General features: G+C 39.0%; 1 protein-coding gene across 1 annotated transcript in view; it reads right to left on the bottom strand.

The window, feature by feature from the left end:
- The window catches only part of HYDIN (HYDIN axonemal central pair apparatus protein), a 293,325-nt gene that overhangs the window by 150,697 nt on the left and 130,097 nt on the right, over positions 1 to 12,531 (bottom strand). Inside the window, exons 19-20 of the mRNA XM_081030536.1 lie at positions 4,648 to 4,886; positions 1,572 to 1,845 (exon numbers count right to left, since the gene is read on the bottom strand). Coding sequence (XP_080886662.1) covers positions 1,572 to 1,845; positions 4,648 to 4,886 — 513 coding nt within the window. The remainder of the gene's footprint in view (positions 1 to 1,571; positions 1,846 to 4,647; positions 4,887 to 12,531) is intronic.

Raw genomic sequence — 12,531 nt, 5'->3', positions numbered from 1 at the left:
CGTGTCTCCTTCTGACTGCTCCTGAGGACACAGTCAATATACATTCTGCTCAACCAATATCTACAAAGATGTGGAAGACGCATTGTTATGCATCAGGACTGTTAGGGACTGAACATCCTGGACGGTGAGGGACAAGGTAGATGACATCCTTCTGGGCTTATAGTTCAGTGGTTGTTACATTCGGTCGGTGCAAAAGTAATCGTGATTTAAAAGGTTAAAAATAATGACAAAAACCGCAATTACTTTTGCACCAACCTAATATTTCTTATCAGGCTAGTCAGAAATGGTGGCTGGAAAGCTTTTGCTTTTCATACTACAATATTTAAAAATCATGCTACAGAAACTAATACTTCTTTGGCCCCCAGGGGTCCAGATTTTTATCAAGTAGAAAGGACCCCAAGTGCACTTACACCATGAAGAGCTTGTGTTGAAGATCACTCAGGTTTCCCATGTTAACGGATTCAATTATGCAGCATAACTTGGGAGAACATTCAGAGAAGCTTTTAGCAAAGACTAAACTGAATTTAGAACCCTAGCAGCTCAGATGGAATGCCTTTAAAAATATAGTCAGCTCCCGGTCACATTATCAATGCGCTCCTGCCATAGGCTGCCAGGGTCTTGCAATGAGGGACCGTATTCTAGTCACGCGGGCATTCTGTGTGCCCAGCACAGCGTTCACGGCACATACTCAGTGACAGTTGGCTGAACCCCTGAACACCAGAGCGAATGACCACATCACATACTCCGCAATGAAGCAATGGACGAGCTTGGCTGTCTTGTCTGCTGGACGATAAAGTTCTTATTGTTTTCTGCGTCAGGGAGGGGGAAGTTCAGTAGGAAGAGCTCAAGCACACATCATCCCTCCTTCACAAAATCTGCGTTTGTGAGGTAGGAGGGGCTCCCAAATGATTTGGGAAGTTTCTCTTGGGTTTCTGACGGTTTCCAGTGTTCGTGGGGGAACAGGAAAAAAACAGAGACATGGTGTGGCTCCGCATAAATGTTTCAGCAGAACGGTGAAAATGTTAAAAGAGAAGAACTTCAGAGTTGCTGAAGAGAAATGCGGCTCTTTTATTGACACACAAAAAGACAATTACAAATGTGATGCTGTTAGGTCAGGCTGAGAGGGAAGGAACCAGGGAAGCCCAATACTGGGAGTCCAGTATCGGTTCAGGGACGCCGCCTGGATTGGAAAGGCAGCCCAGAGTGTCTATACAAACACCCTTCCTGAATAAACATGAATGCTGCTAAGCCTCTTCGGAGACTCAGCTTTGACTGAATGTCGAATATCCCTCTCCTAGAGACTTGCTGGCTGGTCACTGGACCCTGGGGATGAGAACCTGATTTAATTAATGTATGAAGGTTGGGTTCATGGTAGCTGTAGAAACAAAGAGAAAACTGAGCAGAGCTGAACCTTGAAACCAGTGGGCGCTGCCATGGTAACCCCATGCTGCATGCAATCCTTGAGAAGCCACATCCTGTCTTTAGATAAACGTCAAGGAACTCTCCCAAGTAACAGATAGAGCAAAGATTTATTTAGGAGAAAAGCAGCTTCTAAATTGCTGTCCTCTTACCCTGGGAGTAGCAGAATAGCCTTCGAGTATCACATCGATGGCCTGGCCTGGGTATAGTTCCATCCTGACGGGGTAGAGCTGAAACACAGGGCTGTGAGGATCCCCGGGTGTCTGGGAGCCCTGGCGCTGGGGCTGGCCCTTAGCAAGTCCCTTTTTAGCTAGGCCTCTCTTGCTCAGCTTCTTCTGGGGACGGAAATTTTCATTCATCCAGAACAACTGTTGGATGCGACGTCCCTTGTTGATCAATTTGAAGCGGTAGTAACAGGTGTCCAGGCTGGAAAAGAGGAGGAAGGTATTGAGAGAACTCAGCTCTGGGATGCTGTATTTAGCCCTTCACCCTTGGGATTTGCCCCCCAGGAAGTACTTTAAAAGTGAGCAACAAAATTGATGCTTTATTATCATTACTTTTTAACGTAGGGAGGCTATATCATGACGCTACTAGGAGATACCATAGCAATGGGACAAAGTAGCACCGACTCATGGGGTCCAGAGACTCAAATCAGGGATCTGGTTTGGGCGTCTGAGCTGTCATCACTAGGGAAGGGGCCATGGGAAAGTGATCCCACCCATCCTCAGTCTTTCGCAGCAGGTCAAGCCCATCACAGAACACACAGACACAGCTCATGTGAAAACCACTTCTAATTTACGAGAAATGCTTCTAAAGAGTGAAAGGAAAGGAAAATGCCTACTGGAAGAGAAGCATACTTCAAATTGTATTGAGTAAATTTCTACTGACTGAGTGAAATGTCTTGTGATGGACTCCGTTTGAAGGGGAGTTCGAAGAGAAATGACACATATCCTCTCAGCCTTACCAAAGGTCAAGAGGACTGTGATGGACCAGAATACTGGCTGTGCTGGTCATTTTTTCTCAGACTAACTTGCTTTACAGATGCTGCTATTTCACTCCCTCGTTCATCTATGCCACAAATATTTATCAAGGACCTCTTGATTATCTGGCTCTTTGGTAAACACTGGGATTTCTAAGATCTTAGAAGTGGAGGTGATTCAAATGTATTTTTGTTTGGAATTTCTTTTTTACTGATTCATAAACTTGAAAAAAATTTTTCTTTCAGGGAGAAAACTCATCTCAGAACTGTTTTTAAAATTTTTATTAGGCTTTGCAATTTTATCCCATCTGTTTCTCCCTAAGAAATTATATCGTATCTAATAAGGTAGTTGAAGAATCAGATAAATAATCAGGAGTATTTGCCAGTTGTCAGGTGTAACCATTTCATTCTAGGTATGTGTCCACAGGGCATGCTCACTGGAGGCTTTACTCAGTAGTTTTGGGGAAAACAATAAATAATCTATATTGTTTATAAAGTAGGCAGGGTCTCTGCCACTTATTCACAGTGTATCTTTCAACCATCACAGCAACCCAGTAATGACAACTATATTTACTCCCATTTTTACTCCCATAGATGAAGAAATAACAAAAACTGGAAATTTAACGAAGTTGTTCAAAAACATGTAATCAAAAGAGGTAGCATATGGGTAATTTTTTAGACCTATATGCCCCCAAACTAGTAAACTTATCTGTAAAGGGCTGAATAACAAATATTTGAAACTTTAGGGGCCACATGGTCACTGTCACAACTACCCAATTGTCCACTGTGGTGTGAAAGCAGCCATAAAAAAATATATGTACACAAATGGGTATGGCTGTGTTCCAATCAAACTTTATTTACAGAAACAGTGGGCTGCATTTTATGCACCTCTTGCTTTGGACAATTCTTCTGGAGATTGCTGGTATCATGATTTTATGTCCTTTAAAAAAGATACGGTTTAGGCAGAGGGGAAATTGGCAGGTAAAAGCCACAGTTTGCTTCTATATTCATAGGAAAACTATAGACTAAACCTCTCGATTCCAGGCAAGTGACAGAATATTTTGGGGGGCTATTTGACAATATTTGTAGATTAAAGAGAACACGTAACCAAGTCTGGTTCACAGTATGTCATTTTCTATAATTATACATGAATGCACTTAACAAAGAAATTTGGAAATAGAAGTACAGAATACATTGACAAAATGCTCTAGCTTACAGTCAATAGACAGGCAGAGAGGAGCATTTTTATATCTAGTTGATCCAAATCTGTAATGGATACTTCTCTAAAAACGCACAATTCACCTATCTGACTTGCCTATTACTTAATTCCTAGTGGCTTATGGTATTTTCAACCAAGTGCCATGTTTTGTAGATACAACAGAGGAAAGGAGACATGGATGGGTTTGTGGGGGGCTCCTCAGTGGTTTTTGTCAGGCTCATGTTCTCTAAGCACAGTGTGTCCATCTTGGTTTCAGGGCCTGTTACCAGAAAGCAGAAGTATCCCTTTGAGATTTGTTCACAGTATTGCAATGACAGGTACAAATTCATCTGGCCCCCGACAGTCATATGACTCTTCTAGAAACCATAAATAAATCCCCACATATATCCTCCCCCGTTAGCATTCAGACTTCATACATTTTTAAAGCCACATTTAGCTCATTCTGTACAGAGGTGTCTATGCTTTACCACCTTTTATTTAAATATTTAGATGCTCTAGCTTTTCCTGAATGATCAGGTGGAGGCAATTGCAACCATCTTGATTACTGGTGCTATAATGGGGAGGCAAACAGAGGTCATAATACAACAACAACAACAAAATTACTGGCTTTGCAATTCCTGATAAGAAACATTTGCAATAAATTTTTACCTTACTAGTTATACTCTAGTTAGGTTACCATTAACACGTATCTGTATTTTCAACATCCATGGAGAAAGATTAACAGGAATCACAGGGGAGAAATCATGGTTGAGGTTCTAAATTGGTCATAGAGAAGCCACGGAGAGTTTGAGAGAATAATGCACGTCCAATGAACCATCTCTTCTGGAGTGTAGGACATAGCTTGGGGAATGCAACCAAGCTATGACTAGGAAGTGTCTTCTTGGGACTGCTGTACCCATCTGGAAGGGGAAAGTGAAGATTGGAAAGGGGAGGGACTGAGAAGGCTAGCTCTATTTAAAGTAATTTTCTAAAGTAGAGGTGATGTTCAGCTTATGCAACACATGTAATATCGATGAACATTCATCCCTACCTAAAATACGCTCCCAAATTGAGTTCTGGAGCAAAGGGCTTATCTGAAACAATGGTGGAACCACTTCCTGAAGCCTGGACAGGAATCCGATAGGTGTTGCTATTTTCAATTTCCAAAATGACCACGTCTTTGAAGGCCAGTGCATCGTTCAGGTTGGCCGTCACTGTCAGTTGGATATCAGTTTCCGGGGGAACCACACCTTCACTGGGTTCAACTCTCCAAAGGGACTTTTTATGTGCCTGCAACACAAGACCACAAGTTCACAGCCAAGTTCACAGTTGGCTTTTCCCTCTGCACGTGTCAAAGCCCTTCTATCCTTCAAATGGCGGGCAATGCAGAATACAACATCAGAGACAAACATCATTTTTTCAAATCAAAGCAGCTGGTTGTTTGTGGGCTTTTCATTTTTCAAAAAGCAATTTGATTCTTCAGAGCAAATCTACAATTCTACTTTTGAACGCTCTGTGAAGATTCTTTACATCTCTTTGTCTAGATGCCAGCCCAGGTCTCTAACAAGCTGATACTAATTATCTGCTCTAATCACCAAATTCTGAGCCTGTCAATAGAAGATACAACACCCTTCCTGGAATTTGGAATTTTTAAAAGAAATGCTTTTCCAGGGCAAGTTTCTATGACATTACGGTGAGGATGAACAGCTTTCATTAATAGGCACAGTATAGAATGTTGTCTTGATTTCTATTATTTAATAATAATAAATTTCTATTTGCTAAAATTCTAAACTTATTCTGAAATATGTGATAGAACTAAATTATAGAGTTGAAAGCAACTCTCACCAATCAGTTCCCTTTGACGGATTAAATCCTCACAGCTCACACTCGTTTTCTTCAAGGCCAAACAATACTTCTCAATGAAGTCTACCCTGATCATCGCCTTTTAAATTGCAACCCTTCCCCCAGTACTCCTGATGCCCTTTACCTAACTGTTCTATTTTTCCCCCTCAGCACTTATTGTCTTCTAACATTGTACATGACTGACTTATTTATTATACTTGTCTGTGTCCTTGCACTAGAATATAAGCTCCCCACAGAAGGGATTTTTGCCGTTTTTTGTTCTTATTGCTCTTGTTGATTGATATACCCCAGCATGTATAACTATGCCTGGTACATAGTAGGTGCTTACTAAATATTTGATAAATGAGCTACTGTATCTGCCTTTTGATCAAGTCCTTTGAAGTTAGAGAACTCATTTCTTATATAAAGCAATTTTCTCCAGGTGTTAATAACTCAGACTGTTAGATATCTCTCCTTATCTTAAGTAGAGATATGTTTGGGTTTCTTGGACCTTCCATATACTGGTATTTGGTCCATGCCCTTGGAACTAAATAGGATAAATTGAATCTCCCTCTTTTGTTTAACAGTCCTTCAAATCCTACATTCCAGCTTTAGAAGAAAACCTTATATGGCACAAACAGATTCTAAAGGAAGTTGGAAATTTGCTTAAAAGGTCAAATCATAAAAAATGACTCATGCTATAAGCATCTTATTTAATCTAAAAATAAAAAATCTGCTTCTGTGATGGTAATACATCTATTTTGTCAGGCTGCTTTTAAGGCTTTCCTCCTTATCTTTGATTGTAGTGCAGGTTCACCTTAACATGTCTAGTTATGGGTTTATTTGCATACGCTGCTTGGAATTTGCTACCTTTCTAGAATCTGTGGTTCGATATTTTTTATTTCTGGAAAATTCTCAGCCTTTATAAATATTGTTTCTGCCTCATTCTCTTTCTCCTCTCATTATTCCAATTATATATGCGTATGATTTCCTAATGTATTTTTTCTGTCTCTTAGTCTCTCATCTGCATTTTCCAATGTTTTGCTCTCTCTGCTTGATTTTGGATTTCTTCTGAGCTATCTTCCAGTTCATAAATTCTTTCTTCAGCTGTGTGTGATTCACTGTTAAACACACCTATGATGTTCCTAATTTTGTTTTTTGTATTTTTGAATTCAGGTCTTATTATTTATACTTATTTTTATAAATTATCAGCCTATTGAGATTTTTTTTTAAATTTTATTTATTGGGGTGACAATTGTTAATGAAATTACATAATTTCAGGTGTACAATTCTGTATTACATCATCTATAAATCCCATTGTGTGTTCACCACCCAGAGTCAGTTCTCCTTCCATCACCATATATTTGATCCCCCTTACCCTCATCTCCCTCCCCCCAACCCCCTTACCCTCTGGTAACCACTAAACTATTGTCTGTGTCTATGAGTTTTTGTTTCTCATTTGTTTGTCTTGTTCTTTTGTTGTTTTTGGTTTTTTTTAACACCCTGATATTTGACTTAATAGCTACTACTCCAGTCTCTCTTAGTTATGTACAAATTTGATAAGAAAATTGTTTTTAGAACTTTTCAACTAAATATAGCAAATACATATTCAATAGCTCTGAGGTCCAACTGTTATGGGAGACACAAAAATGTCCAAAGCACGTTCCTTGCCCCCCCAAAGCTGACAGTAATGACACACACGGAGACCAACATGTAAAAAACAAAATTTCAAGTCAGAAGGAGATATGGGTGAAAGTGCTTCAGAGAATCTAAAGAACAAGATGTTTTCCAGAGCAGAGAATGTTGAAACCTTTTGATTGTATGCTAAATATACCAGACATGGTTTTTTTCACTCTCCAATTGTAAAAATGAGCTTACAATAGCATAATACAATTAGTGTGATTCCTAATTGTATTATGCTATTGATTAATAAAATGAAATTTACTCCATTCTAATTTTATATATAAACAACAAACTCAAAATTAACCAAAAGCATCATCTCTCTAGTTTGATTACTATATTATTTCCATCAATTCTGATAGTCCTGTTTTATTTTGGAGAAGAAATTATTCAGAAATACGTATATGGATTAATGTTCATAGAAAATATTTAGTGATTACCAACAACGCATTGGGAAAAGGCTGAAGAAAGAAGAGATGTGGAGATCATTTAGAAACTTCCAGGATAATAACTGAAAACAAAGCTAAAGCCGCCAATTCATTGGAGAAGGGTTTGATTATTCTCTCGTGAATCTCCTATTCTTCTGAGGATGGTAGCTAAGAAGAAGCCCTCTGAAGAAAAGGACACAGAGGAAAACAATGTATTTAAAAACAAATGTAAAATATACTCTGTGGGCTGGATTTGAGAGGCTATTCCAGTCCAAAACTTTCCTTCCTCCCTTTACTTTCTATGGTGTACTTCTCCTAGCAAAAAGAAAAATAAAGAAATGTAAAAGACATGTAGCTCTATGGGTGAAGGCTACGAGCCAGAAACTTTTTGACAGCGTAGGTCAGGTTTGGAATAGGGCTGTGCTGATGATCGCTGTAAATAAGAAGAATGTACACCCAATTTGCAGCTAAGAGTTAGAAATTTCAGCCAGGCAGAATCTCACAGGGTGGCATCCCTTGGAATGTCACTAAAAGCCAGGTCTGGCTCTACTGCAGATTCAGAAACTCAATTTAGTCCAGAATGGTCCTTCTCTTAGGCACAGGCTCACAGGTATTTAATAAAGAGAATCCAACATGCAAAACAAAATGCTAATTTCCCAACTAACAATTGAGGACAGACCAGAATGCTAGCTATCTTTCCTGCTGTTTTGAAAGTCTATACAGGAACTAATAAATAAATTGCATTTGAAAATTTAAATAAATTAAATGAAGCAAAGGAGAACAATTCTCAAGATAATAAATTGTTTATAATGAGGATGTAGATGAAACTTTATTTTAATTTTGGCATTAATGGAAATTATAGACTTAACTCTATGTGAAGAATCCTATTATTACTCCTGATCTTTTCATGTGGGGCATCTCTAGAGACATAGATATAAGAGAAAATAAACATTAAATACTCTAGATAAACTAGAGTTGAGACAGGATATTTGTATGATAATTATCTCTACTCCAAAAAAATTCATGAAAAAAAAAATGCTGATTCTTGTATAACTCAATCTCTTTTTCTGAAATTTTCTCTCTGACTTTTCTGATAATAGTAAATTAGCCCTAGTAAAGTACTAAAATATTAAGAAAACAATAAGCAAAGCCTATCTTTCCAGAACATTAATTTGCATTTATTTATAATTTTATCTTAAGATATTAGTAACAAATAGAAAATAATCCTCATAAATTTAATTTTCAGGATTATAGATACATTATTACTGACAAGAGAAACTACAAGGATTGAATATCACTATATTTGGCTCAAAGAAATAATTTCTAACATATCTTCTTAACTTATTCAAAACACATTTTTTAACAGTCCTAGTCCATTCACAGCAATGTATGTTTTTTCCTAGCATGCACTTCCAAACTCTTACAGCCTCTACCAATTACCTACTTCCAAAGTCTCTTCCACATTTTTATGTATCTGTTTCAGCATTGCCCCACTCACTCTCAGTAACCAATTTCTGTCTTAGCTTGGGCTGCTATACTCAGAACAAAGTGCCGTAGGCTGGATGGCTTATAAACAACAGAGGTTTATTTCGCTCAGTTCCTGAGGCTGGCAGTCTAAGATCAGGGTGCCAGCAGGGTTGAGTTCTGCCAAAAACCCTCTTCTGGTTTGAGGACTGCCAGCTTCTCATTGTATTCTTGCGTGGTGAAAAGCCAAAAAGAGGAAGCAAGTAAGCTCTCTTCTAAGGACTCCCATTCCCATTCATGAGTACTCCACCCTCATGACCTCATCTAACCCCAATTGCCTCCCAAAAGCCTCATCTCCTATTACATTGTGGGACAGGGTTTCAGCGTATGAATTTTGAGGAACACAATCATTCTATCCACAACATTCCACCTCGGCTCCCCAAAATTCATGTCTTTTTCATATGAAAAATACAGTCTTCAATCTGGAAAATGGCTCTCACCAGAACACCACCGTGCTTAGACTCCAGTCAGGGAATTGTGAGCAATAAATTTCTGTTATTTATAAGCCACCCAGACTATGGCACTTTGTTACGATAGCCTGAACTAAGACATTGTCCCAAAGTGAAAACACGAAAATCCTCTAACATATTAATCATAGAAAATGACACAAAAATGAGTTCTGAAACAGCAATAAATGCAAAATAATTTTTTTGCAGATGTTTTTTAATGGATGAATATAGCTTCATTTCATCAGAGTTTTTATTACTGTAGATATGAGTTTTGGGAATATTTTTAGTCTGACTTACACAATCAAAGCATTACATGGAATAGATTTATCATGCTTGACTAACCAGCTTTTCTCCTTACTTAGAAATACTTGTCTTTCTCACTTTCAATTTTTAGAGGCTAGGTTACTATTTTATTTAAAGTAATGCTAGTCACTGTAACAAAAATATCCCTGGTGCTCAATGGCTTAATACAACAAAAACTCACTTCTAGTTAACATGAATTCCAATTGGTGGCAGTGGTGAGGATAGGCTTCTGTTCCATCCAGTCATTTAAGGACCCCAGTTAAACAGATTCTGACATGTTTAACTTGTGGCTTCTAAGCCACTCTAGACAGTGACATCCAGTTGGCCAACAAAAGAAGGAAGAGAATGGGGAGTCACATGCTAAGGTTTTATGCATCAAGCCTGGAAGTGGTATATATCACCTCTGTCCACTTCCACTGGCCAGAACTGAGTCATGCAGACACACCTAATTGCAAAGAAAGCTGGGAAATGTCTGGTTTTGGGTCCAAGAGTAAAGGGAGATGGGCATGGTGAACTGCTAGCTACTCTCTGCAAAAGCCACCTTGTTGGCTCACTCTATTGCCATATCTTTAGGTCTTCCCTCAACGCCTGTGATCTCAAATTTTGAAAGGTAGAGTTCACTCCATCAGAACAGAGAAACAGGAAGATGACTTGGTATTTCAACTCCGATGGGAATTGTAGGCCCAGAGTTTATATCCATCTGCTGTTAGGACAAATTGAGGGGCAGCTAGAAGAGAAAACAAGAATGTTCTAGGCAAGATCATCTCACTCTGCTGGCCCTTCTTCCGAATTTCATGGCCTTAGAGCACTCAATATAGTTGTGCTCATTTATGAGACTCAGCTTACGAGTAAAATATAAATCAATGCCATTTTTGTCCTTTTTTATCAAAAAGCAAATGCCTTTCAGAAAAGGGTACTGTCATCTTTCCCATTCTAACCATTTATTTTTCTCCTCTAGACAGTGGCACAGGTCAATCCTTTGTTCGCAATGAAGAGAGGGTGTCACCTGAATAAGTGCTATTTCAAGTCAGGGGACATTAGTTTTCAATGGATGCGTACCATTTCTATTCTGATTCCTGCTGACATAGATTGGCTGCTCTGGAAAAAAGACCTGAAGTTGCTCTCCAGGGTTGGACTGGTGAATTTTCTTTTTGATGAAGCTTATTAATCAATGTTTGGCATAAAACCAGGCAGCAAAGTATATCATAGAATCCAAGAACAAGGCACATTAAAATGCCAGCTGCTAACATACTGGATTATCTTTACCAAAAGTCAGGCTCTAAATCTCTTTCACACCCTTGTGTCTCTTTGGTATTTGACTTTTAGGGATGTCCTTCGTTTTTAGGGAGGATATGGTCTATGTGACATTTTCTGTTACTGCATGGCAAATTGGACTAAAGAAGGAACGGACGAATGGCTACGGAGGGCATTCAGGAGCCTTTTCAAAACCACAGTCCAGCAAGACAACAGCTAATAGAAACGGGTTAGGGAGGAGGTCTCTGAAGGAAAAGAGATGCAGGTTTGAGTACCAAATCTGCCAGTGTCTAGCTGTCGAACACCAGGCATGTCACTAGCCATGCCCAGCCTCACTTCTCTCATCTGTATTTCATGACACTGACTGCACGTTCTACATAGAGTGTGGTGATGGTTAAAAGAGGTAATGCATGTAAAACTCAGAATAGTATCTGGCACATAGGAAGTCCTCATAAATGACAAATGACATATTGTCAATCATTTTACCAAAAGCTGAAATGCCACACGTGACACATAATTATGGGCTCAGTAGTATTTGCAAAAAAAGAAAAAAATAGATGACAAAACTGAGAAAACAAAGATGAGTGCTAAGAAAGCATTCACATACAGTACTCTTGCCAGAGGAGAAGTGTTTCATAAGGGTTAATGGGAGGCAGAATTCTGAGATGGCCCACAGATCTCCCTCTCCTGGTAGACAGCTATCTTCTCCCAGGTATTTAATCAAACACTAATCTAGGTTCTTCTGTGAAGGGACTTTGCAAATGTAGTTAAGGTCCTAAATCAGTTGACTACAAGGTGGGGAGATTCTCCTTTGTGGGCCTGACTTAATCAGGGGAGCCCTTAGAAGAGATTGAGCTCTTAGCGAACAGATTCCAAACGTGAAAGGGCTTATGGTAGAAGCCAAATGGTAGAGAATTGTGGGTGGTTCTACAGCAGCTGGGAGCAGTCCCCGGCTGACAACTAGCAAGAAAATGGGGGCTTCAGCCATTCAACTGCAAAGAAAAAAACAAAACAAAACTCTGCCAACAACCTGAGAGGGCTGGAAGTGGATCTTTCCCTAGCCAAACCTCCTCAAAGGAATGCTGAGCTCAGCCAAGACCTTGATTTCAGCTTTTTGAGATGCTAAGGAGAGGATCCAGCAAAGTCATGCCTGGACTTCTGACCCATGGAAACAGATAATGAAATTGCCATTTAGTATGTGGTAATTTGTTCTATAGCAATAAGAAACGAATACAGGGTTTCATATATTTTTTCTAAAGATGATAAAAAAAAATGAGTTTTTCTAAGTCTATTACCAAAACTTCAGCAACAGCTGCCTCTATTTTATTTTTTTTTTCAGTGAACTGGGGCTAGAAAGCCAGTGTCATTATAGCAGCTCATGAAAAACACATACAGAAGGTTTGTACGTGCATATGTATAACAGACTGTGCAAAAGATGGAAAAATTGCAATTCAG

Source organism: Rhinolophus hipposideros (genome assembly GCF_964194185.1).
Source record: "Rhinolophus hipposideros genome assembly, chromosome: 21".
NCBI classification, from domain to species: domain Eukaryota; kingdom Metazoa; phylum Chordata; class Mammalia; order Chiroptera; family Rhinolophidae; genus Rhinolophus; species Rhinolophus hipposideros.
The sequence above is the reverse complement of the archived record's forward strand: the minus strand, read 5'-3'. Positions and strand labels throughout refer to the sequence as shown.